The 24,186-nt window shown below is 40.7% G+C and overlaps 1 protein-coding gene across 5 annotated transcripts; it reads right to left on the bottom strand.

Moving 5' to 3' along the window:
* Window positions 1-1,850: 1,850 nt before the first annotated feature.
* Window positions 1,851-23,938, bottom strand: zmp:0000000711 (tubby-related protein 3). 5 transcript variants are annotated; one of them, XM_041977976.1, is made up of 12 exons: window positions 23,830-23,938; window positions 15,786-15,827; window positions 14,174-14,225; window positions 10,265-10,427; window positions 9,313-9,606; window positions 5,751-5,884; window positions 5,453-5,644; window positions 5,198-5,310; window positions 3,302-3,419; window positions 3,119-3,217; window positions 2,799-2,970; window positions 1,851-2,658 (listed from the first exon to the last, which is right to left on the bottom strand). In XM_041977976.1, exons 1-12 carry the CDS (start codon window positions 23,847-23,849, stop codon window positions 2,525-2,527), a joined length of 1,533 nt encoding a protein of 510 aa, XP_041833910.1. In that variant the 5' UTR covers window positions 23,850-23,938; the 3' UTR covers window positions 1,851-2,524. The 5 variants fall into 5 exon arrangements, with proteins under 5 accessions (XP_041833910.1, XP_041833911.1, XP_041833912.1 ...); XM_041977977.1 differs by lacking the exon at window positions 23,830-23,938 and adding an exon at window positions 23,646-23,802; XM_041977978.1 differs by lacking the exon at window positions 23,830-23,938 and adding an exon at window positions 23,629-23,802.
* Between the last annotated feature and the right edge of the window lie 248 nt (window positions 23,939-24,186).

Below are 24,186 nucleotides of genomic sequence, written 5' to 3' on the forward strand. Positions count from 1 at the left end.
GGCGTGTCCTGCAGACTAAAGAGGAGAGGGAGCATCCAGCTTGTTATCAGTGGACAGGTGAAAAGCTGCATCTCTGATGGGATGGGGCTGCATTAGTGCCTATGGCGTGGGCAGCTTCCACATCTGTGAAGCTAGAACTACTTTTTACACCGTGCCGAACATCACCCTGGAACTACTTTTTACACCGTGCCGAACATCACCCTGGAACTACTTTTTCCAGACGTGCTACTGCATCAGATTCACTGTCAGCTCATATTTTACCTGAAATGTCTGATATGTTGTTTATGTTCTTCTGGGAATAAAATGTGGTTAGAGGATGTGGATTCTGTGTCCCAACTCTTGGGGTTGTAAATCTTTTTATAACAGTAACTATTTCCCTCCATGAACTTTTTCTTCCCACAATCAGAACAGGATTCCTGTCTGACTGGAGCCCACCTGATCGCGGTGTTCCTGGGACCAACTTCAGCCTGGATCCTCTGGTGGAGTTCACCTCTTGGTACCCTCCAGTCTGGTCAGTCAGCTGTCAGTGCTACCCATACTACCTCATCAAGTACAGAACCCTGCCTACAGAGATTCCTATTAGTGAGTGAGGTGTTGATAGGAGTTAGTTCGTTGTTCCAACATGTTCTCATGATGTTCACAATGTCTGATTATGAGCAAACTGAGGTGTTTAACATATAGACTATATATATAAAGAATTTTCATGTGCAACAAAGTCCTGCTTTACATAATTAAAATATTGTAAGCAAAAGATAAAAATACAGTGAAAGCATTAAGTTCTCAGTTACTTTATTTACTTATTTAAAAAGTTAATATCACTGGATTTTCTTTCTTCTTAGATTTGTTCTGAATCAGAATGTTGGAATACATCCATCTCCCAGCAGAATAAAACATGAAACGGTTGTTGTGCTTCCATTGTTCAGTAGAAACCCACCGTCTGGCAGCTCAGGGCAAGAATAAAAACTGCTCATCACATTCTGTTTAATACACAATTACAACTGGATTTCAGTTTACTGCAAGTGAAAAGTGATTATTTTAAAAAGTACTTTTAATAGTATAGAAAAGTTATCTTTAACCAAAGCAGGTATTTTTAGTTTGCACATCAGGAGGACTTGGAGAGAAATGGGCCATTTGAGCAGGAATTAGACACATCGGATAGAAATTAAGCTGGCTCTGAAAATAAAAGATCTTTACAGTATGGTTCCTATAAAAGATTATTTTTATATATTTTTATATAGGACACAAAAGATAAACAGTTAACATACAACAGATCAGGACCATTTAATAAAAGTGATCATTACTGATGTTTCCCTTCAACCAGATCATTAAAAATAACGGTGATGTTTAAGTTTTACACAAGGTCACTGCACACAAAACAGCTCCAGTTTAAACCTTTTTCACTTTTCTGAATTATTTAAAAAGTTTTAGTTTTTTCTGGATCATTTTACAGAAAAAAAATGTTTTGGCTTTTCAGAATTATATATTTTAAAAAAATGTGTATTTATGTGTTTTTATTAAGAATTTTACTAAAACATTTTCATGTTTTTTTTATAAATTAGGATATAATATATATATATATATATATATATATATCCACTATATGGTGTGTTGTTTTTAATTAGTTCAATAATTTTTAAAAATCAGTGTCTCTGAAAAAAGGATAATTTAAACTGGTCTGAAGAGGACAAACTAAAAACATCTACAAAACATCGTCTCCCAACCTGTCAAAGCCTAAAGTTTTTTCTTTCTTCAAATGAATGCAATACACTTCTGCAGCTTTTTAGATTTATTAAAATAAAAGGTCCCAAAGAAAATAAAAACTCTTTAGTGTTTTAATCCTTAACTGCATCTATGTCCTGAAGTGATATTTAATACTCCACATTGATTAAAGACTGGTACAAACAGGCCAAAATAAGACATTACGTTGTATTTTATATACATTATGTGTACTCTTTATCTTAAAATGTGCAATTCTGCATTTATGCGTTCCTTTTTGTGATGATCCAACTTCCTAAGACAAAAGTAAAATTACAGAAAAAAACTTATTCACAAAACAAAACAAAAGCAGCTTTTAAAACTTCACCTTCCACTCAAGGACACGACACACAACATGGTCATAAAAGAATGATTTCAGTTTGTAAGAAGATGTAAACGAGTTACAAGAAAAAGCGCTGCAGCTGATCACTGGAAGAAAAAAGCTCTTTCTGTCTCGGCTTTTAAAAAAGAGAAAAAGGAAAGTTTGGCCTGCAGATGGCGCCAGAGTAACGGCCATGTTCAAGCTGGTTGATGCTTTGAGCTAAAACAAAAAGGCAAAAAACTAAAACACATCACATTTCTGCTAATAAGGTCATAAATATGACGTCTTTTTTTGTAGTTGTAAGAACAAGAAGTTTGACTTTTCCCTTTTAAAATAACACATTTGTGTACAACTCGTCCTTCACTGCGTGCGGGGAGGTGAGCTGATGGAGCCGAGCTGATGGAGCCGAGCTGATGGAGCCGAGCTTCGTTCGACGTGCTCCCGCTTCTACTCGCAGGCCAGCTTGCTGTCAAAGCTGGACAGGCCGATGGCAAACGCTTGAAGAGCACACATGGGATAGTTGTAGTCCAGTGTGAAGACGTCTTCAGCCACTCGACCAAACTGCATGACAATGTAGTCGGCTGCACGTCGGGAAACAGCGTCAGTCCACAGCAGCACCAAGATGAGCTAAACTCCACTGACTCAGTAAAAACCATAGAAATGACTCAAAAAGCAGCAGAAAACTGAGCTGCAGCTTCTGTATGGAGTAAGAGGTACTTACGGTCGTTGTCGTGAACTATTTGGAAGTTTTTCACTGAAGCTTGTGTTACACGGCCGTGGAAATTTAACACGTACGACTGGGTGTCATCGTTCCACACCGGGGCCTTGTTGTGCAGCTCAATCAGGTTTTCCAGGGAATGATTCTGCCACCGGTTCAGGAGGCTTTCCTGCTCCTGCGAAACAAACACATCCAGGTTCAGGCTTTACAATCCCAGTTCATCCACTTCTAATTTTCTCTTTTTGACTTCCATCCTTGTACTTCTTGGACAATACTTGGGTGTATTTAAAATATTTGCCTGCCTCCGGGACTTATAGACTCACATTTTGAGGCCTTACAGGAACTCTTTCAAAGTTCATGTTCATGCTCGGGATGATTACAGTCATTTTACGAGGTCCTTTGAAGCCCAGCACGTTGGTTTCCTGCCAAAGACACAGAGTGGGACAATCCCGTAACAGAACAACTGAGCTAACCCTGACCAGTCCAACACTGAGTCTTTTGCTCACATAGCAGATGGCAGCCAGCTCCTGCCGTGTGTTGCTCTCTTCCAGAAGAGTCCCGGGGTTTTTGCAGGGGTTGATGCCGCTGTCATACACTGTGAATTTGGTGCCCATGAGGTTGGACCTGGTGAAACAAAAAACTGAGTGATGTGGAGCAGATTGAAGCAGAAGCTGGGTTACTACTAGATTATTATATGGCAGGGGTATAAAATCTTAAGAGGTCCAGATAGAAAAAGAAAAACCTTTGGAGCCAAGGTCCGGGAGATCATAATAACATTTATTTATACATATTTAAACATAGTCTGTTAATGCAGTAAGAACATTGAATAACAAACTTGAATTAAAATAAGACACACATGACTCGTCTAAAACAGACCCGGGTAAAACCTAAACAAATAAAAACTGATGATTAGAAGGTTTTTAGAGGGGCTGCATGATGAGCCCTCCAATACACTTGTTCCTACTCTTTATACTTTTCTTTTATACATATTTGCTATTTGACATTACTTTATAAAAAGAGACGGCTGCATCCATGTTTCCGTTGCACATCCATGGGCTGTTGCTTTATTGTGGAAAGCTGTGAGAGAATCAGGAGCAGGACAAGCCCAGAGAAGCAACTATACTCAAGCCCAAAAACTCACAACCCGCGACTTCATAGAAAAACAAGCAACAGGCAGACGTGGCAACTCTGCTGCCTTCCTCAGCCCAGCCCTCCCGTTGTTCTTTCTCCTTCCACCGTCTTCTTACCTGCCTCCTAAACTCTCATCTGTGCTGCAGAGTTCACCGCCGGCAGCTTCACAGACTTCACTGGCTGAGTGCATCATGTGGGACGGCTTAACGCGACTTTCCTGACCACCTCTGTGAAGATGCAGATGCTGAGCCAGTTAAAATAAAAGCACCTGTCAGATTTTATTTTTAGGTCCGGGTCCATATGGGACAGGTTCTGGGTCTGGATCCAGACTGTGGTCTGCTTGTTAGTGACATCTACAATATGGACTCAACAGTCCCAGGCGCCGTAGACCAACATGGTGGGTCTACACAGTCACAACCCCATTGCATACCCAGACCTGGTGGTAAACCGGGACCATGAGTAACAGAATGGACCAAAAATCTGTTTTTCTCTCTGACAGAACCACATGGATTCACCTAAACCTCTTTAAGACGGAGCCACTGGCCATCCAAGCAAAGCAGACAATGTTACATGAACCCCCCCCCCCAGCTACGTAATATCATGACATCAGTGGTGCGACACAGAAACAAAGGGCAGAATGGTGGACATATTTAAACACGCCGCTGCTCTTGCTCTGTTCTTATTGGTGAGTCTCACAGGAAGGGATGATTCTTTCAACCAATCAGTGGACAAGCTCCGCTTTTTAGGGTTGGATCAGTAAGTTTGGGACCCCAGTGGAGAGTCCCAAAAGAAGTAGGACTCAGATTTGAATCCTGGAACCCTTCATGCTGTCCCATCCCACCCCGAGCCGGATCACTTGGTGGAAACATGGCTTTTGCACACAGTCAAACCAGCCAAAAGTAAAAGATTAATCATCCCACTACTCATAGAACTTGACTGGCTACCCAAATCAAATCCAAGTTGCTAAAGCTCCCAACAGAGCGGCGTTGGGTCTGTACCCAGCTCTGTACTCAACTTTATCCAAGACACAAGGCAGTCTCAGTCTTTTTTGTTCAGTCGGAGCAGAGGGGTTCTCGACCTTACCTCCATTGCCTAGCCTTACTCACACCTCGGTGCTCCTACTTGCACTGCTTCCACTGTCTTTTAACCAGTTTAAGCCTGATTCAGCACCTTATGTATAAACAAGGGTTTGTAACTGCCCTGAAGCTTGAATATTGTTATGTACTCGTGAGACATACAGACAGGTAGACCTGAAAAGGATTGGCTTTTACCTTAGTTTACCTATGAAGCTCTCCCCCTCTCTGGACAGATCAGTAGCATCCACTGAAATAAGGTAGTTAGAGGTTTTACTCTTCTTTCTCTTTCTTCCTGCCAGCAAAAACACCTGAAAAAACAAAAGGAAATGTACAAATTCAGCATTTGAACGTTAAAACTGAAGCAAAGAGCACTGGAGTTATTGTTTGGTCTGATTCCCACACGTCTTAAATAAACTAAACCAACAAAGACAAGACGATGGTTGAAATCACCTTCTTGCCATCTTCTCTCTCCATGTGCATGAAGTAGGTGGGATAGAGGCCACGGTCCATGCCCTTCTTGTCTCGGCTGATGCGACATTTAACGGTGACACCTTGGGGTGCAGGGCGCAACACGAAATCCTCCAGGTTCGCCACATCTGCAAGTAAGTTTTCTGCTGTGGGTGATCCAGGGATTACCACGTCCTGAGTAGAAGTAAAACAGTCCAGCAATTTTTGTTAGACATGTAGTTTTGTGTGAGGAAAACAAATCAAGTACAGGTAAAAAAAAAAAGGTTACTGGGCAGCTTACTGAGGCGTCCTTGCCACTAGCAGCTGAGGCAGGCCTGGTAGTGTCTGTATGAGAGGAGGGGGAAAGCGTCCGCTCTTCCTCCACATCTTCCTCGTGCTCACTGGCTTCATCGAAGTTCAGACTTCCACACAGACCTGATAGAAGAGGCGAGGCAGAAGTGTGAGAGCACTTTAATGATATTCATCCCACCCAGAGGCTCTGTGTTCAATGAATTTTATGCTTCTAAAGAATGATTTCTACCAAAATACATAATATTCATGCAGCTTTTCATTCTTAGCTACAGATGGCAGCACATGAACACATAAGCTGATATTCCAGAGTCAAGCACTCATGCAGATGTAAGGTGGTTCTGGCAGGATGAGGATGCTCTCGACATCTGTCTCTTCACAAATGACTAAATCCATCATCCAGAATGTAGCTCTGGGCTGCAGCTATAGCCCACTTTCATTCAGAGGCCAGTGATGAAAGTATCTGTATGTAATGCTAGTAAAGGTGCAGTCCTTTAACGTCTGCATGAATAGGTCTAGTTTTTCTGCCTCCCATCTGAAATGACATACCCAAAATACATAAAGTGTAACTTCACAACTACAAGGGCTGCACGTAGATTCGTGGTTAAAAAAACTCAGGCGTGGAAATATTACACAAGCAAGAAGAACATTACTTTCAGGAAAAACCAGAGTATAGCAGCCCAGTTAATCTAGCAGTGAGTAGAGTAATTCTACGAATGTTAAAAGAAATCCTAGGAAGGAGTAAAGTAATCCTAGGAATGATTAAAGTAATACTAGGAATGAGTAAAGTAATCCTAGGAATGGTAAAGTAATCCTAGGAATGGTAAAGTAGTCCTAGGAATGGTAAAGTAGTCCTAGGAATGAGTAAAGTAATCCTAGGAATGGTAAAGTAGTCCTAGGAATGAGTAAAGTAATCCTAGGAATGGTAACGTACTCCTAGGAATGAGTAAAGTAATCCTAGGAATGGTAAAGTAGTCCTAGGAATGGTAAAGTAGTCCTAGGAATGAGTAAAGTAATCCTAGGAAGGAGTAAAGTAATCCTAGGAATGAGTAAAGTAATCCTAGGAATGAGTAAAGTAATCCCAGGAATGGTAAAGTAATCCTAGGAATGGTAAAGTAGTCCTAGGAATGGTAAAGTAATCCTAGGAATGGTAAAGTAGTCCTAGGAATGGTAAAGTAGTCCTAGGAATGAGTAAAGTAATCCTAGGAATGGTAAAGTAGTCCTAGGAATGAGTAAAGTAATCCTAGGAATGAGTAAAGTAATCCTAGGAATGGTAAAGTAATCCTAGGAATGGTAAAGTAGTCCTAGGAATGAGTAAAGTAATCCTAGGAATGGTAAAGTAGTCCTAGGAATGAGTAAAGTAATCCTAGGAATGAGTAAAGTAATCCTAGGAATGGTAAAGTAATCCTAGGAATGGTAAAGTAGTCCTAGGAATGAGTAAAGTAATTCTACGAATGTTAAAGTAATCCTAGGAATGGTAAAGTAATCCTAGGAATGGTAAAGTAGTCCTAGGAATGAGTAAAGTAATCCTAGGAATGAGTAAAGTAATCCTAGGAATGGTAAAGTAGTCCTAGGAATGAGTAAAGTAATTTTACGAATGTTAAAGTAATCCTAGGAAGGAGTAAAGTAATCCCAGGAATGAGTAAAGTAATCCCAGAAATGAGTAAAGTAATCCTAGGAATGGTAAAGTAATCCTAGGAATGGTAAAGTAGTCCTAGGAATGAGTAAAGTAATCCTAGGAATGAGTAAAGTAATCCTAGGAATGGTAAAGTAGTCCTAGGAATGAGTCAAGTAATTCTACGAATGTTAAAGTAATCCTAGGAAGGAGTAAAGTAATCCTAGGAATGAGTAAAGTAATCCCAGAAATGAGTAAAGTAATCCTAGGAATGGTAAAGTAATCCTAGGAATGGTAAAGTAGTCCTAGGAATGAGTAAAGTAATCCTAGGAATGAGTAAAGTAATTCTACGAATGTTAAAGTAATCCTAGGAAGGAGTAAAGTAATCCTAGGAAGGAGTAAAGTAATCCTAGGAATGAGTAAAGTAATCCTAGGAATGAGTAAAGTAAGCCTAGGAATGAGTAAAGTAATCCTAGGAATGAGTAAAGTAATCCTAGGAAGGAGTAAAGTAATCCTAGGAATGAGTAAAGTAAGCCTAGGAATGAGTAAAGTAATCCTAGGAATGAGTAAAGTAATTCTACGAATGTTAAAGTAATCCTAGGAAGGAGTAAAGTAATCCTAGGAATGAGTAAAGTAAGCCTAGGAATGAGTAAAGTAATCCTAGGAATGGTAAAGTAATCCTAGGAATGGTAAAGTAGTCCTAGGAATGAGTAAAGTAGTCCTAGGAATGAGTAAAGTAATCCTAGGAATGGTAAAGTAATCCTAGGAATGGTAAAGTAGTCCTAGGAATGAGTAAAGTAATATCTGAGGAGGAACTTTGCTACAGTAGAAGGTAAAAAGGGAACTTGAACAGTTTTCTAGAAGTTTAATAAAGGTGTTAAGCAGGTAAAATCTCAGGAAGCCATCGGCTGATGTTGATGATGATGATGATGATGGACACCTCTATTAGGAAGATCCAGGCCCCAAATTCATCTTAAAAACACCACAAGGAAAGAAGAAAGAAAGAAAGAAGTGAAGCCGAAGAAAGTATTAACTCTGTTTCTGCACACATCAGTCTTTACTGATATTTCTGTCTAGAGCTCATCACCTGGACAAACGTACCTGAGGCAGGTTAAAGGTGGAAAGACTGGAAAAGCTTGGCCAGTGTGTAAGTTCTATGAGAGTATTTGAGCTGAATCCTCAGAAAAAGCAGGGACACACTCACTGCTGTATCTGTCTCCTGACCTTCTCCGTACGTTTGATGATGATCTGAACCATAAATGTCAAATTGTGATTCATTAATCCAAAAAGATCTTTACAGACATAACTTTTGTTTTCATCTGCAGACAGTTGTTTTTAACCTGACTTCTTCTTTTGTAGTATCCTCATATTGTTTCAGGACACTGCTCAGCTTGAGGATGGGCGGTCTTCGTAGGGCGACTAAAGACGTGGGGACAAATTTCCTGTCTTTGTGACAGGCTGCAAGGTCAAACGAGCCTAAAGCTTCAAGTTGTCGGTTATCTGTTGACAACACTGGTTCATCCTTTGAGTTAGAAGCCTTTTTAAAATAAAAGTTAAACAAAAACATGCTTCTCTGATAAGTTTCCTAAAAGGTTCCACTGGAAACACTGAAAGACCTTCAGAAAACCTGAAGAACTTCTGCTTAACACCATGTCAAAATATTTTAAAGAGTCTGGCTGCTTGGAAACTAAATACAAAGAAATGAAGTGTAGAGTCAGAATTTAGGAGAATATCTCAGCTTTTACATGTTGCCTATGAAGCCTGGTCTATAGCAAAAACACCTGAATGGTGGAATCTTTCTTATGTTCAAAGAAAATTCATTGCATCTTCAATCAACACTCGATTCGAGACCAAATGTTTTAGAAAATCTGTGCCAAAATAAAAATCTACGAGTTTTTCTTACAAAATGTGTCCCCTTGGTGGTTAGCTCAGGACTCACCTTGTTTCTGAAGCAACTCATGGATATCCGTCTTGGGTTCTAACAGGGTCTCTGTGTCTCCTTCCCTCTCTGCCTGTTCAGCAACAGAGGACTGGGACTGGAGCTGGGACTGGGACTGGGACTGGGACTGGAGCTGGAGCTGGGACTGGGACTGGAGCTGGGACTGGGACTGGAGCTGGGACTGGCAGTGAGACTTGGGGGAATGAGGATGGGTCTGGCTCACTGACAGGATTTGGATTTTCATTCCCAGATCAGGGGTTTCTGAGCTCAGGAAAGCTGCTGGACCATCAATACCTACAACAGGGGAAAGTATTTAGTTATAATAATAATAATAATAATAATAATAATTCCTTATTATTTTTGCTTTAACCTCTTAATGTCTGGATTTATTAACAATTAGATAACAAAGACTGGAATAGAATAAAAATATAATTAAATATTAAATAAATAAAAACCAATAAAAATAAATAATAGATTAATAATATAAAATATATACACAAATAATGATAAATAAAAATATTAAATAAAGAAAATTTGAAAGCAGTTTGTCACAAATTTGTGACACAAAGCCTGAAAAGTGTTAAATGACAGTTTCACTATAAAATAACACACAATGTTTTTCATTTTTTGTCTATTGAAAAACTCTAATAATAATAATTCTGATTGTACAGATTTTATTTCTGGAACCTACTTGGATGAGATCTACTTGGATGGGATCTGCTCGACATACACCGTGGTGGAAAAACTGGCCAAAGGCTGGCTCAACATTCAGCTTCCCTTTACAGCCTTCCTTTGTTGTATTTCATGCATCACACGGCGCAGACAGAGCAGCAAACAACAACTTGTGGGGCTTCATGTAAAAGATAACTTTATTTTTCTTTTGGGACGTGATTCTCCCTCCTTCGTTTTTATTTTTCCATGAAAAACTGCACTTTGTAAGTCAGTTTCTTACCACCCATGACGACATCGCTGGCAACGCTGAGCTGGGACTCCACCAGCGGGGCCTGTTCTTCACCGCGCCGCATCCTGGAGCGCCGGGGCCGGGCCTCAGTGTTGGGCTGGACCATGAGCGGTTCCTGACGTTTCCTCCGCTGCTTCTGTTCCAGCAGTGCTCTCTGTTACAGACAGCAGGAACTTTCATACCATGTGCAAACATGTACAACTTCTACTGCCTGCAATGGAAAGCCCGGTCACACACGCTAACATGCATCTGTTCAACATTATCGGCGAAAAAGAGCAATGAGTGATAACAGCGTGTGTGATGAGACACAAGCTGTCTTTAAAAAACAAACAAACAAACAAAAGAAAGAAAAGTCATTTGTCTCAAGAGATTTAAGGCTGGTAGAAGTTGGGCCAACTAGTGTGCTCAGAAGACGCATCATTCATTTTCAGTGCATCCAAACAAAGATTTTTGTTCTTTATTTACACAGGAGACGAGTCAGTAAAGCACAACCAGAGCGGCAGGTTTAACCCTTTAACGTCTATTTTTTTCTTTTTATAAATAGAAATGTATCGTGCCAATGCATAAGAAACCAACAGATCACATCTTCCAGTCTGCCCTCATGCTGAGCCGGTGGAGGTTGCAGTGAAGGGGACAAACTACCCTTTAATCTTAGAAAGCCTTTTAAATAAATCCCTGGAACTGTTTACATAAATTGTTGTCAAATGACAACAACATTCAAGTAATTGTTTGTTATCATCTGGGGATGAGGAATGTTTGTATAAAATTACATCTGGTGCTTGCCTTGGAACAAAAGCTGACAAACATACAGTACCTGCAAGTCACCGAGATCCACAACAACACAGAATAAAATCTGAATAAACCTGAAGAAATCCTCTTTTGACCCAATATAAAAAAGCTGTATGCAACACATTTAATGTCCAGAGCAAATGATGTAAACACTTGGATGAGTTGCACAACAAAACAGGTTAAATATCACGTTAAATGGCCAAAGTAGTAAAAATTCTTCACTGAAGAATGGCTGACGCTGTGTCATCTTAAGGGTTTGGTCAAGTTGTGAAATCCTCCAGAATGTGATGTGAATGTTAACTGGTGTTCAGGCCTGAAGAATTCACAGAACTGGCCTGAATGCCTGAGTGAGGTTTTGTGGTCTTATGCATTGTGTTCCAGAAAATTCGCTGCAGTCATGTTGGATGCACTAAACTCCCCCCTCATACCCGAGTGTGGTCAGAACAGCCGATGGATTATGCAAGCACATTAATTAGTGCACCAAATGCACAACAAGTCCTGTTAAGTGACGCTGTTTAGTGAGCTGGAAGAGACCAGGAAGCCTCGTCTCATGTGTACCAGACAAAAAAAGCTTTCATCACTCAGCCATTATGTTAACGTTAAGAAACTTCTAGGACATCTGCTTCACTGCTTTTCCCTTCAGGATGACAACTTCTGCTGATATGATTGTGTGAAAAAAAACATTTAAGTGAGTTCTTTTTAAACTGTCACAGCTAAAAAAAAAAAAACTGATAATAAAAAAAAACATTTTCGTATTGACAACTATAAGAAAATAGCAGGCTTGCTTTTACTGTAAAAATCCATGTTGTTTCTCAACCCATTTAATCCCAGTCAGCATCACACATGATGTTTCCAGCCTCGGCCGTCAGATTCTGAGGCTAAAATGATGCAAAATGAACGTATGAATAGATTTAGCAGCATAAAGGCCGACCAGAAGAAGAAAGAAAAATTTATTACTAACAGAACTTTCTGAATAACACAGCTGCTTTGTGGCGCCACCGTGCATCAGAAAGGTCTTCTTGGCTTTATTCCAGCCATAGAGGAGCATTATTTTTCTTCTTTTCACACACACATAGAACTTTCTGCTCACTGGTTGATCTTTGGCTGCTCCTGATTGGACGTTACCGTCAATCTAAGCTCTCTGATTGGTGGAAAGTTTGTCAGGAGGCGGCTTCATCATAGTTTACAGGTCAAAATAGAAGTTTCTTTACAAAGTAGTGGTGGCAGCATCTTTTATTTATTACAGAAATGTGCTAAAATATGAAATGTGATCAATAAAATACCTAAAAGATAAGCTGTAAGTCACAACTTACCCCACAGAGCTACACACCACTGTTCCTAAAAAACTACTGACAACATAAGGGGGAGCACGCTTGAGCGCCAGCGATCTAGCAGAATTTTAAGGGTTAACTGAGACAAATCTTTCATTTTTTCCCCCCCGAGTGTTATTTTAGTCCAGTTCAATTCTTTTGTTAAGCCTGAGAAGTTGGCCTTTACAGATCAGGATGTGACTTCACTGCGGCGTTCACAGTCTTTCCTGTGTTAAATAAAACACTAAAAAAGCAGAGCTAAGAATACAGATTAAAGCTAATTCATATATCTGTCTTTGCAAAGACTTTTGTTTAAAAGCATTGCAATTTCCTTCTGGGATTAATCTAGTATTTCTATTTAATCTTTAAATGGTGATAAAACCAGAAGTCTATAATGAGAGAATACTGGTCATCTCTTATTAACAGAACTGTCCCCGTATCAGCAAAACAAGCTGCTATCCACATGGAAAAAGCAATAAATGTATATAAAAGGGAAAAAAGAGGGTACAGACCCGATCCATTGCAATTATAAAAATGTCTGCCCAAAATTTAGCATAGATCCCATTTGTTCAAAGGCTAGATGAAGAATCAAGTTCCCCGAATCGCCGGCTGGACACGTCTCTACGCCCCTCATTCTGGAGCCCACTTTTAAAATCAATAAACTAACGGCCTCCTCTGCAGTATGTGGTCCTCTAGGCCAAATACCAGGCAGAGTGTGTGTGTTTGTGTGTATGTGCAGTCACCGTTGCTAACTGAATGAGCAGTCATTAACGGGAGAGATATGGGGAGAGTCAGGGAGAAAGAAAGAGGCCGTGTGCTCCGAGTGAGACACACAGAGAATATAAAAGATGGGAAAATACGGTAAAAATGCATTTAACTTGTAGTGTTTTGAAAATCTTTATGTTAATTTATAACCTCTTTCTGTCCCAAAGAGAATGTTTGTCCTCGTGAGTTACATAAGAATCAATGACTCTCCAGAGAGGTTGTTTGGACTCGGCTGAAACAAGTCAGCCACAGGAGACGCACAGCCAGGCGCCTCACACCGACTCACCCCTGCTTTCCCTCTGCCTCATGTGTGAGGTAGAGGAGTACAGATTCCAGCCTAAATCAAAGCTCTACAGCAGAGGTCACTAACAAGCCGACCGCGGTCTGGATCCGGACCCAGAATCTGTCCCATGTGGACCCGGAGTTAAAATATGAAATCTGACTGGGTGCTTTCATTTTAACAGGCCAACTTTCACAGTCTTTACGGTAGTAGTCAGAAGACACGCAGACCAATTGCACGTGAGGTAAGCCACCCCACATGGTGGACTCAGCCAATCAGTGTGAGGCTCCTGACGCCGCGGTAAACTGCAGCTGGATCAAACAAAGCAGGGATACAGACGACTGTGCCGGAGAAAGGCAGCAGAGCTGCTAAATCTGCCCGTTTCTGTGAATTTAAACTGGTTTTTCTGTTAAGTCTCTTGCAAATATCATCAGTTGCGGGTTTTAGGCTTGTTTTTTCTGAGTGTAGTTGCTTATTTAGGCTTGTCCTGCTCCTGCTAAGGTTAAGGATAAAAAGCCTTCCAGCAACTCAGGGGGAAAGGACGAATAGCAGAAATATGTGATCGAAGAAGGGCAAAGTTGCTGTAATCGGCAAGAAGACGCAAACAATGTCGCAAATTAGAAAGCATCACATTTCAGACACATGAGCTGGGCCACAAGCTTGTAGACAACAAATGCACAGACACCAAAAATCTTTAAGAACACAGCAAAAGTATAAAACAGGCAGTTCATGTGCAAATAAAGTTCCATCTCCCACCTGTTTCTCCAGCTTCTGTTGCATAAGACTGGCGCTGTCATCTTCAAGGCCGCTGCAGAAAAACATCATGCAAGATTTCACACACCTCTCCACAAGCATGAACACTGATTTTAAGTTCACTAATCAAACCAGTAGATGGCGTCCGTTGAACCATTACTGTTTATAATTAGCTGATTGATATGGTCAAAAAAATCTAATTTCGGGTTTTTTCAAACCAAATCCAGTTGATTCTAAGAGATTTTCTTTCTTTTCTTCCTTTAAAACATATTAAACTTATTAAAAACACTTTAAACGTAATGCCTTTGCATTACCTCTTGTATATATGAACATAAATAGTGTATAACCAATGATATACAAAATGTTTCTATCATTGTTTTTGTTACACGCTGCCTCTTTAAAGGAGTTAATGTCTGTAGAATACAAGTTAGCAACTCTGCAAAGATTAAAGCTCAAATCCGATTATATGATCACACTATATGACTCAATGACAATAGATTTTGAAATAAAGAGAAAGGGAAGAAAAACAAACAATATTTAGTCTGAAAGGAGGCCTTGGGCATTATCTGAGGGGCCCATGTTGCTTAGCTACAGTGAGAGAAGACACGGCTGTCAGATCTGACTCAGAGACCTACACAAGCTCTGCTTGGCAAAAACATCCAAGTACAAATTCAGGTTAGTCATGCAGGGCACAGACTCTCATTTGTCTATGATCACTTCCTGTTGAGTAAAACTTCAAATATGACATGTTCTACGGGGATGAAATAACAAGTATAACGGGTTGGACTGAGGAGATGGGATGAGACGTCGTCACATCCGGCTGTTTTTCTCTGTATTAAATAAACTTTTTTCCTTTCTGTAGATGAGGCTGGAGTTAGTTTCTGAATGTAAAAACCCAGAGCAAGAAAAACTGCTTTGCAAGGTCTGCTGGAGTATTATCAGCAGCATCACCATTAGTAGCCAACAGAGCCTGAGCGGAGATTTCGCCACCTTCTGTCAGTTTCTATCGTCACCAACAAGTCCTTAATTAAGCACCTCTTACTGTCGGTACGGGCAAGAAGATGGGTCCCCTGGGAAGCCATTATGGCACCTTAAAAACAGGTGCTGAGGACAGAGAGGACGACAGGCGACTGGAGAGTGACTTCTGAATAACACATCTGAAAATGTCACTTCAGCCAGTGGGGAAATAGTTGGCTGAAGGCCCTGAAACGAGCCATTAGCAAGTCGATACAGAGCTGCATTTAGGTTTGTGTATAGATTTAGTGGTGGCATAAAAATGGATTTAAATATCTTCAGATTAGATGTTCAACAGCATGAATAAATGAAGATAAACCAGTTAAACTAATGAAACTAAAAGACTTTATCCACACATTTATTTACTAGGAAAAAAGATCAAATTTATCTTGGTGAGAAATAGTATGAAACATTCATGCTTCCCCTCCCAGTCCATCAAAAACAAACCAAAAAAAGATCTTACTTTGGACTGGGTGAATATTTTCTGACTAACTGAATGCATTTAATAAATAGAAAAATCTTGTGCCAAACATTTCAGAGTACCCTTCTGTTGAAGGCAGCAGGGATTAACTGAGCAAATGTGTGGTGTGTGTTGTTGTACCTTGATGTGGAGTTGGAGGAGAAGCTGGCAGAGCTGGAGGGTCTTCAGATGAGACGGCACAGCCAGGAAAACAGGACATAAGGAAAGTTAAATGAGAATTTTGCTTTGATCTGTTGATTAGAGGCTGAGAAAATGTCATCTACCATGAATACTCTGAGAAAACAAGTACAAATACACACAAACTCACACAAACTTAGTTACACAAAGCCTCATAACAGCTGTGAGTGATTAATGTTTCATTAGTCCATCACAGCTTGGGTGACAGAGAAGGATACGTCTCTTCCTTGTGTGTTATACCGAGGTAACCATGGAGATTGTGGCTGCGTCAACACCACACGTCCACCAGGATTGATTAAAAACCTCCAGCCAAGTAATTGAGGCCTTTGCCAGGATGCTGCAAAGATTCACAGAGTGACGGACGGATGGTCTGCCGAGGCACATCGAAAGTCAGAATATTTACTTAGAGAGCCTCTGGTCACAAATCTTGTGTTCATTTGTAAATGTTGGCTGATATATGATATCAACAGTAATCGGCCCATCATTTGTGAGCAGCACTTGAAGCTATGATGCAGGATGGCACACACAGGTGGGAGGCAGGTACACCCTGGACAGGTCACCAGTCCATCAGCGGGCCGACACAGAGAGACACACAACCACTCACACACACACACCTGGGGAGAATTTAGAGTGACCAGTTAACCTAACATCATGAAGCCGGAGAACCTGGAGAGAACCCACATTTACACGGGGAGAACATGCAAACTCCACACAGAAAGGCAGCTGTTCAGTTTGATTCACAACAGCCTGATTCCATTTGATTTAGATTCATCTACAGATATTTATGTAACACCAATTTCCCTTGAATATTAAAGACATTCTTAGATAACTATTCTTATAAAACACAGCCCCTTTACATGACCATCAAAACAGATATCTGGGAGTAATCAGATTAATGTAATAATCTGATATCATGCATCTACATGCATTTCTGAAATACAATATTTAAAAGATCGTTGTCTACAGCTACCAGTCCATTATCAGATTTATTTTGGAGCATGTATGTACGGGGTGATGTCACTTCCTGTTATTTTCATTCTGGAGACCACAGTCTTATTGCTGGCTGCTAATGTAAGATGTAAGATAAGGTGAATGAAAAAACAGGACCTTATCTCAGTGAGAGATGCTGATTTTGGACAGAAGCGACAGGTGAGAGTTGGGTCAATGTTGCATACAGAAAAACAACCATTGCAACTTTTCAGGAAATAAATGTATGAAGAGTTTTGCATTTTTGTTTGGCTACAGCTCATCCAAACAAGAAGAAACATGCAGAAACCGGACATGGAAATACGTCACCGTCATAGAATGGGACCTTGCTAAGCCTTGAGAGAGTAAATGCTAAGACAAAGTATTTTACAGTTAAAATCATTTTAAGTATGTCAGTGATGGGTTGGATAAGCATTCCTAGATCATCTTTAGTTATGTGGGTGTTTCAGTTGAGCAGCTGATAACACACATACAGAGAGAGAGAGAGAGCGAGAGAGAGAAAAGACTGGATAGACACAAATCACCGACTCTGGTTACAACGAACACAGTCACAGCCTGATGTTCTGAATAAGTAACAACGTGGTGGCAGAAACATGAGCAAGAGGCACAGTTTGACTGCAGGTCAGTCATCTGGCCATGACTGGAAGAAACGTTTTACTGAAGCTGATCTCAGTCCTGCCAAAGCCCACTCAGTTATCAGTATTCTTTAAATAAATAAAGGAATAAAATGGATAAATTATCATATTGTTTTTACTGAAGCCATTTCTGCAGTATTTGCATGCACATAAAATGGAACAAAATAACCTTTTTTTTTAGCATAACATGCATGTCTGCCTGTATGTGTGGCTACCTGTATGACCAGCGACTGTAGGCAGGCTGAGATCCCTCAGACTTTACAGTGTCCATGGGTCCAAATGCAGGAATGCTAGTCCACGTACCAACAGTGTCGCAAAAACCTTCATTTACTTGTGGTCAAAGTTTCCGTGCAGTCTAGCCCAGCAGAAAGAGCAGAAGATCTCTGCTGAATGTCTCTGTGGAAGAGTAACGACACAGCCGTCCCACCCATGGGAGTAACAGCTACTCTGCACGGAGGTAGGCTGAGGTCGCCAGGCTTGTGCTGTTGCCATGACTTCACATTTCAAGCAACGTACAGGGATCCAGAAAGAAACAGGTATGAAAGTGACGGTGCTGAATGTCAGGAGGTTGTAAAGATCAGCCAGGAATGGAGAGAGAGAGAGAGAGAGCGGGAAATGTCCTATGAAGGTCAACGAAGATCAGAAAGCAGGAATGACATTGTAAACATCTTTTTCAGCGGCTTTAGTTTTGTTCTAAAATATCAGATGAGCTGCTATGAAAAGTAAAAAGTAGCATTGAAAATGTAAAAATAGAAAGAGCAAATGAAATTAAATTTTCTAGTGTGGTCTTGAACTACAAAATCTGATGGAAACACACATTACTATGTTTGGGGGATGTTGAGTTTTGTCCTGAGAGAAACGAGTCACATACTACATCAGAAAGCTCTATTTACTTTATACTGTATGTTAATTTTACCATAATTGACTTGCAGTGTAAAGGTGTGAAAATAAACCAACAAAAATAATATATAAACAATAAATACAAATAAGAAAAGAGTCTTTAGATTAATAAATAATGCCGTATATATACACATCACACAAATGAACTCTTCTTAAAAATACAAGCTATAAAATTTCATTTCAATTTTAAAATAAAATAGAGTGCAAGAAAAAATTTACTTCCAAATTAAAGATTTTTTTCAGAGAGAGAAGTATAATTAAGAAGTAAAATTAAAGAACAGTTTAAGAGATAAATGAAAGCGAAGCAACTCTCTGAAATGTGATTGGACCAGCCAGGTGATTGACAGGTCACCGAAGGAGGAACTACAGCAGTTTAAAGTAAACTTTAAAGATTTTTGCCAAGTTCTTCGTCTTTTAAAAGTATCGACATTTGGCTGCGCATTTCATGAAGAGATTTTGTCTCATATCAAGTACAACTACTAATGTTATGAAAAGCTATTACCTGAAGTTACCGTGAAGCTACCGAGGTGCTAATACAGCAGACTAGTTTTAAGATGATGTGGGGAAACTAAAGCCCCATCCAGCAGGGGTCCGCTTTGGGATGGGATGGCTTGGTAAACCCTGATCTCTGTTGTGTTTTCACAGCTAATCATAACATGCAGGATATAAGCTAGATAGTGATAGATGCTTCAGTTACATATTAATGTGATGTCATAGCAACACAACACCTTCCTTAAATTATAACAAAGAAGAACGCAACGCAGAAACAAAGACGCAGAATGGTGGACATCCAGAAGTTGGTGTCCTTTCTTCTTGGACGGGAAGTGATGATTCTTTCGACCAATCAACAGATTGCAGTGTGTCAAACTCCACCCTTTAGAGTTGGATTGGGACCCCAACGGTAGGGTCCCAAAAGCAGTCGGGTGGTTCGGATTGGATATTCTGACAACCTTCCCAGATTTTGCCAATGCAAACACAAATCAACCCAGACCCGTTGGTGGAAATGGGGATTGTGATATATTCCGTTTTCAGGGAGTCTATCACAGGACTACACATCGTCTCAGTTAAGATTTTCACATTGCAGCTGAAAATAAAATATAAACAATGCTCAACAAGTAACTCCGCATCCAAGTTACTTAGTAGTAATTAAGCTAGGATTACATGACCCAGTTTAAACAGCAGGCTAGCAAGGCTGCTAGTTGATTTTAAAGTAAGCTATGGCATGAAAATGTGGAGAAAATATCCTGTTACCAGTCTGGTTCTCTATGAGAAGATTTAAGGATGAAGAGAAAGGGATATTTTTTGTAAAGAGGAAAGATACAGATCAGGCTAAGACAAACTCCAGTCCTCCAACAGCTTCCAACATGGAGCCCGTCACGCAAGTCACTGTGGTCAGACTCAAGGATCCAGTCTAGCACCACCACCAGACAGTAAACCAGAACTGATCCCCCTAAATAAGTACTGCCTTCCAGTAACAGTGTGGGCGGCTCTGCCATTAGCTGCAGCTCATTTCCTCTGACTCAGAAGGGCAGATGGCACATATCACACCACAGAAGCCCAATCAGTCTGCATCTCTGTTGTATGCGATACAGGCAATTTATCGAGCTTTGAATAGTCAAAATCCTTCTCAAATGTTAATACCCAGTTAACATTACTACTCCGTCACTGAAATACAGAACAGTACACACTGTTTTCAACCCTATAGATTATTCTTTCTAAAACTAAAAAAGACACTTTGTAGGTACTGCTATGTAGTTGCTAAGAGACCAGAGGCTTTCATTCGTTTTTCTGTGCCTTTTCACAGAGTGAGAGAGAGAAAATTCATAGAAAATCAGGATCATGTTGTGCATGTTTGTCCGGAGAGACAGCTGTAAAATGCCATACACGTCGATGAATAGCAGGGGAATCAGTCACCAGTGAGAGTAATTACTGAGCTCAAAACAAATGATGGAAATAAACTGTAGGAGCTGATAATAATACGGTTTCCCAAGGGGACCCCAAGCAACAGACTCGCGTTATTGCTCTCCCATGATGCTGCTTTGATTTGTTTAGACAACAGTGAAGAGATGTAAGCTGATTTCTGGGATGCTCAGCAAGATCTTTTACTTTGGTCCAGTTTATATAGTTCTGTAGCACTCAACAAAGGGGAAGTGTATACATAACAAATGCCATAAATGGTTCTTAAAACTCTTCAGCATGACATTCCACAAAAAAGCAGTCCACCACAAGCTGTGCTTCCAGTCACTGAAATAAACCGCTGTCTATTGGACAGCCCGCAAAAACACATCTGACTCAGTGCCCAAAGACTTGTTTATTTTAATATCATATGGACCTAATAAACAGTAGGTTCAGCAAAACACTAGAACAGAGCCTTGGAGGGGGGGCTACCTTCACATGCCAAGCTGATGAGGATTTGGAGGCTGACACATGTGACATGTCCTATTTCCTCACCGGGTTTCCATGACAGTATTGCAACTAACTCTCACTGAAAGAAAACACCACAAATCTTGATCAGCCTTCCATTCTCACTGCGTTCATGAGAGCAGCGTTCGCAACATTTTCCCGGAGATGTCGTTATGAAAACTGTCATTCCTAAAATGTGTGGTCTCAGCACACACGCTGGGATTTGAAGCTGTGAAAAGCTGCCAAGTGACTCAGTAGTTGTCAGGGAGCTCAGCCTCCTGCAGTCAGTTCAGCATCAGAAAAAGGTGGCTCCACCGGGAGGATCTCCTTTCTCCTGGTACGACCCATACTGTTTATTGGTGGGATCTTCTGTAACGCGAGACTCAGCTGAGACGTGTGCAGCGTAACCCCTCTCTATTGAAATACACATATATACAAAGGTCAGTAGAAAGACAGACCTGAATGAGCCGGTTATGGAGATAAGGATCTGCATGAGAGACTGGGTGAGTCCATAGTGTGCGTTGGTTAAGATCCCACAATCACTAAGGGCAGGAAGGCTCATCTTGTGGAACAGGTGAAACCTATAGGTCCTGATGCAGATGAACTGATCAGGACCACCTGTGGCAGATCAGGGAACTGCAGGAGACTGCAGGAGGCTGAGCTCCCTGACAGTAGTCACCAAGTATCAGAACAAAGAATAAAAATTCAAGGTTTCTATTCTTGACTTGCTGAAGTTCAAACTGAGCATCAGAATGAGAAAAAAAGGGGATTTAAGAGACCTTGAACGTGGCATGGTTGCTGGTCTGAGTATTTACTGGGACTTTCACCCACAAACATCTCCAGGGTTTCCAGAGAATAGTCTGAAGAAGAGAAAATATCCAGCGAGAATGGACAGACTGGATGGAGATAACAGAAAGTCAACAGAAATTCAAAGAACCAATGGATCCAACCAAAGTCTGCAGAACAGCATCTATGAACACACAACACGTCCAGCCTTGAAGCAGATGAACTACAGCAGCAGAAGACACACCGGGTGCCTCCTGCCAGCTAAGAACAGGAAACTGAGGCTACAATTCACACACACTCACCAACACTGGACAATAGAAGATGGAGAAACGTTGCTGGTCTGATGAGTCTCCATTTCAGCTCCACATTCAGATGCTCGGCTCAGAATCTGCTGGAAACATCATGAAAACATGGATCCATCCTGCCTTGGATCAACGCTTCAGGCTGCTGCTGGTGTCATGGTGGGGGGAGATTTTCTTGGCCCACTTTGGGCCCCTTAGTACCAACGTGTCCTGGTTTAACCAGCACAGCCTACCTGAGTATTGTTGCTGACCATGTCCATCCCTTTATGACCACAGTGGAGCATCTTCTGATGCTACTTCCAGCAGGATAATGCACCATGTCACAAAGCTCAGATCATCTCCACCTGCTTTCTAGAACATGACGACGAGTTCACTGGACTCCAACGGCCTCCACAGCCACCAGATCTCAGTCCAGTAGAGCAGCTTTGGGATGTGGTGGAACGGGAGATTCTCATCATGGATGCAGCCGACAAACCTGCAGCAACTGTGTGATGCTGTCATGTCAATATGGAGAAAACCTCTGAGGAAGGTTTCCACCACCTGCTTCCATCCATCACACCAGGAATGAAGGCAGTTTTGCAGAAAACAAGGGTTCTAACCTGGTACCAGCAAGGCAGACCTCATAAAGTGGACAGTGAGTGTATATAATAACATTAAAAGAAGATTTACTACCACATGTCCATACTTTACAGTAGGTGGTAACCCTTGTTTACTAAATGATAAAAATCAAATAATCATACTGGCACTGACAGAGGAAAGGATGGCAACTACTTCCATCTGTATCTCCCTGGAAAAATGAAAGATCACTGCTCCAACATCTGAAATTGTGTGCGTTCACTATGCAAATACAAATAGTTTGTTCAGCACAAGATGGGTTACATGCTAAAAACAAACAAAAAAAAACAATAAAAAGCATGACTGGATTATGTGGAGATTAACTGTGCATAAGTTTTGTGTAGAGAAAAATCCATCCTTGCACTTACAGATTTTCTGGCTCTGTTAAAAATTTATTTGACAGTTCTGCACACTTTATAGGCTATAATGAACTAGAGATTTCATGAATATTCTCTCTCACTCACTCAATCACTCTCTCTCTCTCTCTCACACACACACACACACACACAAAGAATAAAAGAGGGGGGAAATGAAAGCATGCTCAGACATGTCAGCCACAGATTTTTCTTCCTCAGCCACTTTCCATATTCAGATTTAAGCTAGTGGGATCTGTGAGGAAGCTGTTTGTGCTTCTACAGATGAACCAGCTTGAACATTATAAATGTTAGACACTAATCTGTTTTTCTTTTCTTACATCACCACAGAGAAAATGCTCAAGTTAGACTTTAGATTAAGAACGAGATAGCATGTTTAGCCAAGAAATGGACGCGTTAGCAGAAAAAAGTAGTCGAGTCAGATTCATGTAAAAATAAAACTACAAGCACGGATCGCCGTTAATGTGTAACATGCTCGCGCATCGCTTTTCTAAACGGATGAATCCATCCGAACAGAATGGAAGACACTGAATCAAATTCAAACGTTAATCGAAAACCTTGGCTACAGGTTGTTAATGTTTCTGTTTTCTCTTTTCGACCATTTTTAGCTCGTCAGGCTGTACGGAGCGATTTTGGGCTGTTATACTTCAAATCTGCGCTCGGTAAAACTGTCATTCAGCGAGTAAAATATTTGTCAGTTTTAATCAAATCCATAACTTGACTTTAAAAGCCAGTTATTTGTTAGAGCTAGCTTATTACCATATACACACATATATATATATACCTGTGTATGCTTTTTACCGTTAGAAGCTAAAGCTAGCTGCCTCAACCCAGCCTCCACTGTAACGCTGCTTTAATAAAAGTTGTGGGCGACTGTTAAGTTTTCCCAAACAAAATGGTAATGCACAACTCCTCTTCTCACTCCACAGCAGGCAAAACAGACGACGGAGACACACTACGAGCCAGCGATGCTCATTTTCCTCACCTTATGCTGTAGTAACTCATGTTTAACCACGGTTGCTAAGGAAAAACCCTCGTGAGAGGTAGAGCTCTTTTTGTGGACGCGGTAGTGTAGAACTTTGTTACTCTGTCCTTAGTTACCGAGCGTACGAAGAATGGGGGTTGCTATTGGCCAGTCGTCTCTTTAGGTGCAATGTGATTGGTGGACGTTCAACCGTGAGGCAGAGTGTAGGCGTTGATAGATTTTTTCATTCCACCATGAAATGCGTTACATATTTATTTCAGAGGCGTCACAAACAAGAAATAAGCTATTCTAACATTAAAATGTATTTATTGGCTGTAGTGAGTACTAATGTATACTTTTATGTATATGAAATTATTA

The sequence above is a fragment of the Melanotaenia boesemani genome, chromosome 23 (assembly GCF_017639745.1).
Source record: "Melanotaenia boesemani isolate fMelBoe1 chromosome 23, fMelBoe1.pri, whole genome shotgun sequence".
NCBI classification, from domain to species: domain Eukaryota; kingdom Metazoa; phylum Chordata; class Actinopteri; order Atheriniformes; family Melanotaeniidae; genus Melanotaenia; species Melanotaenia boesemani.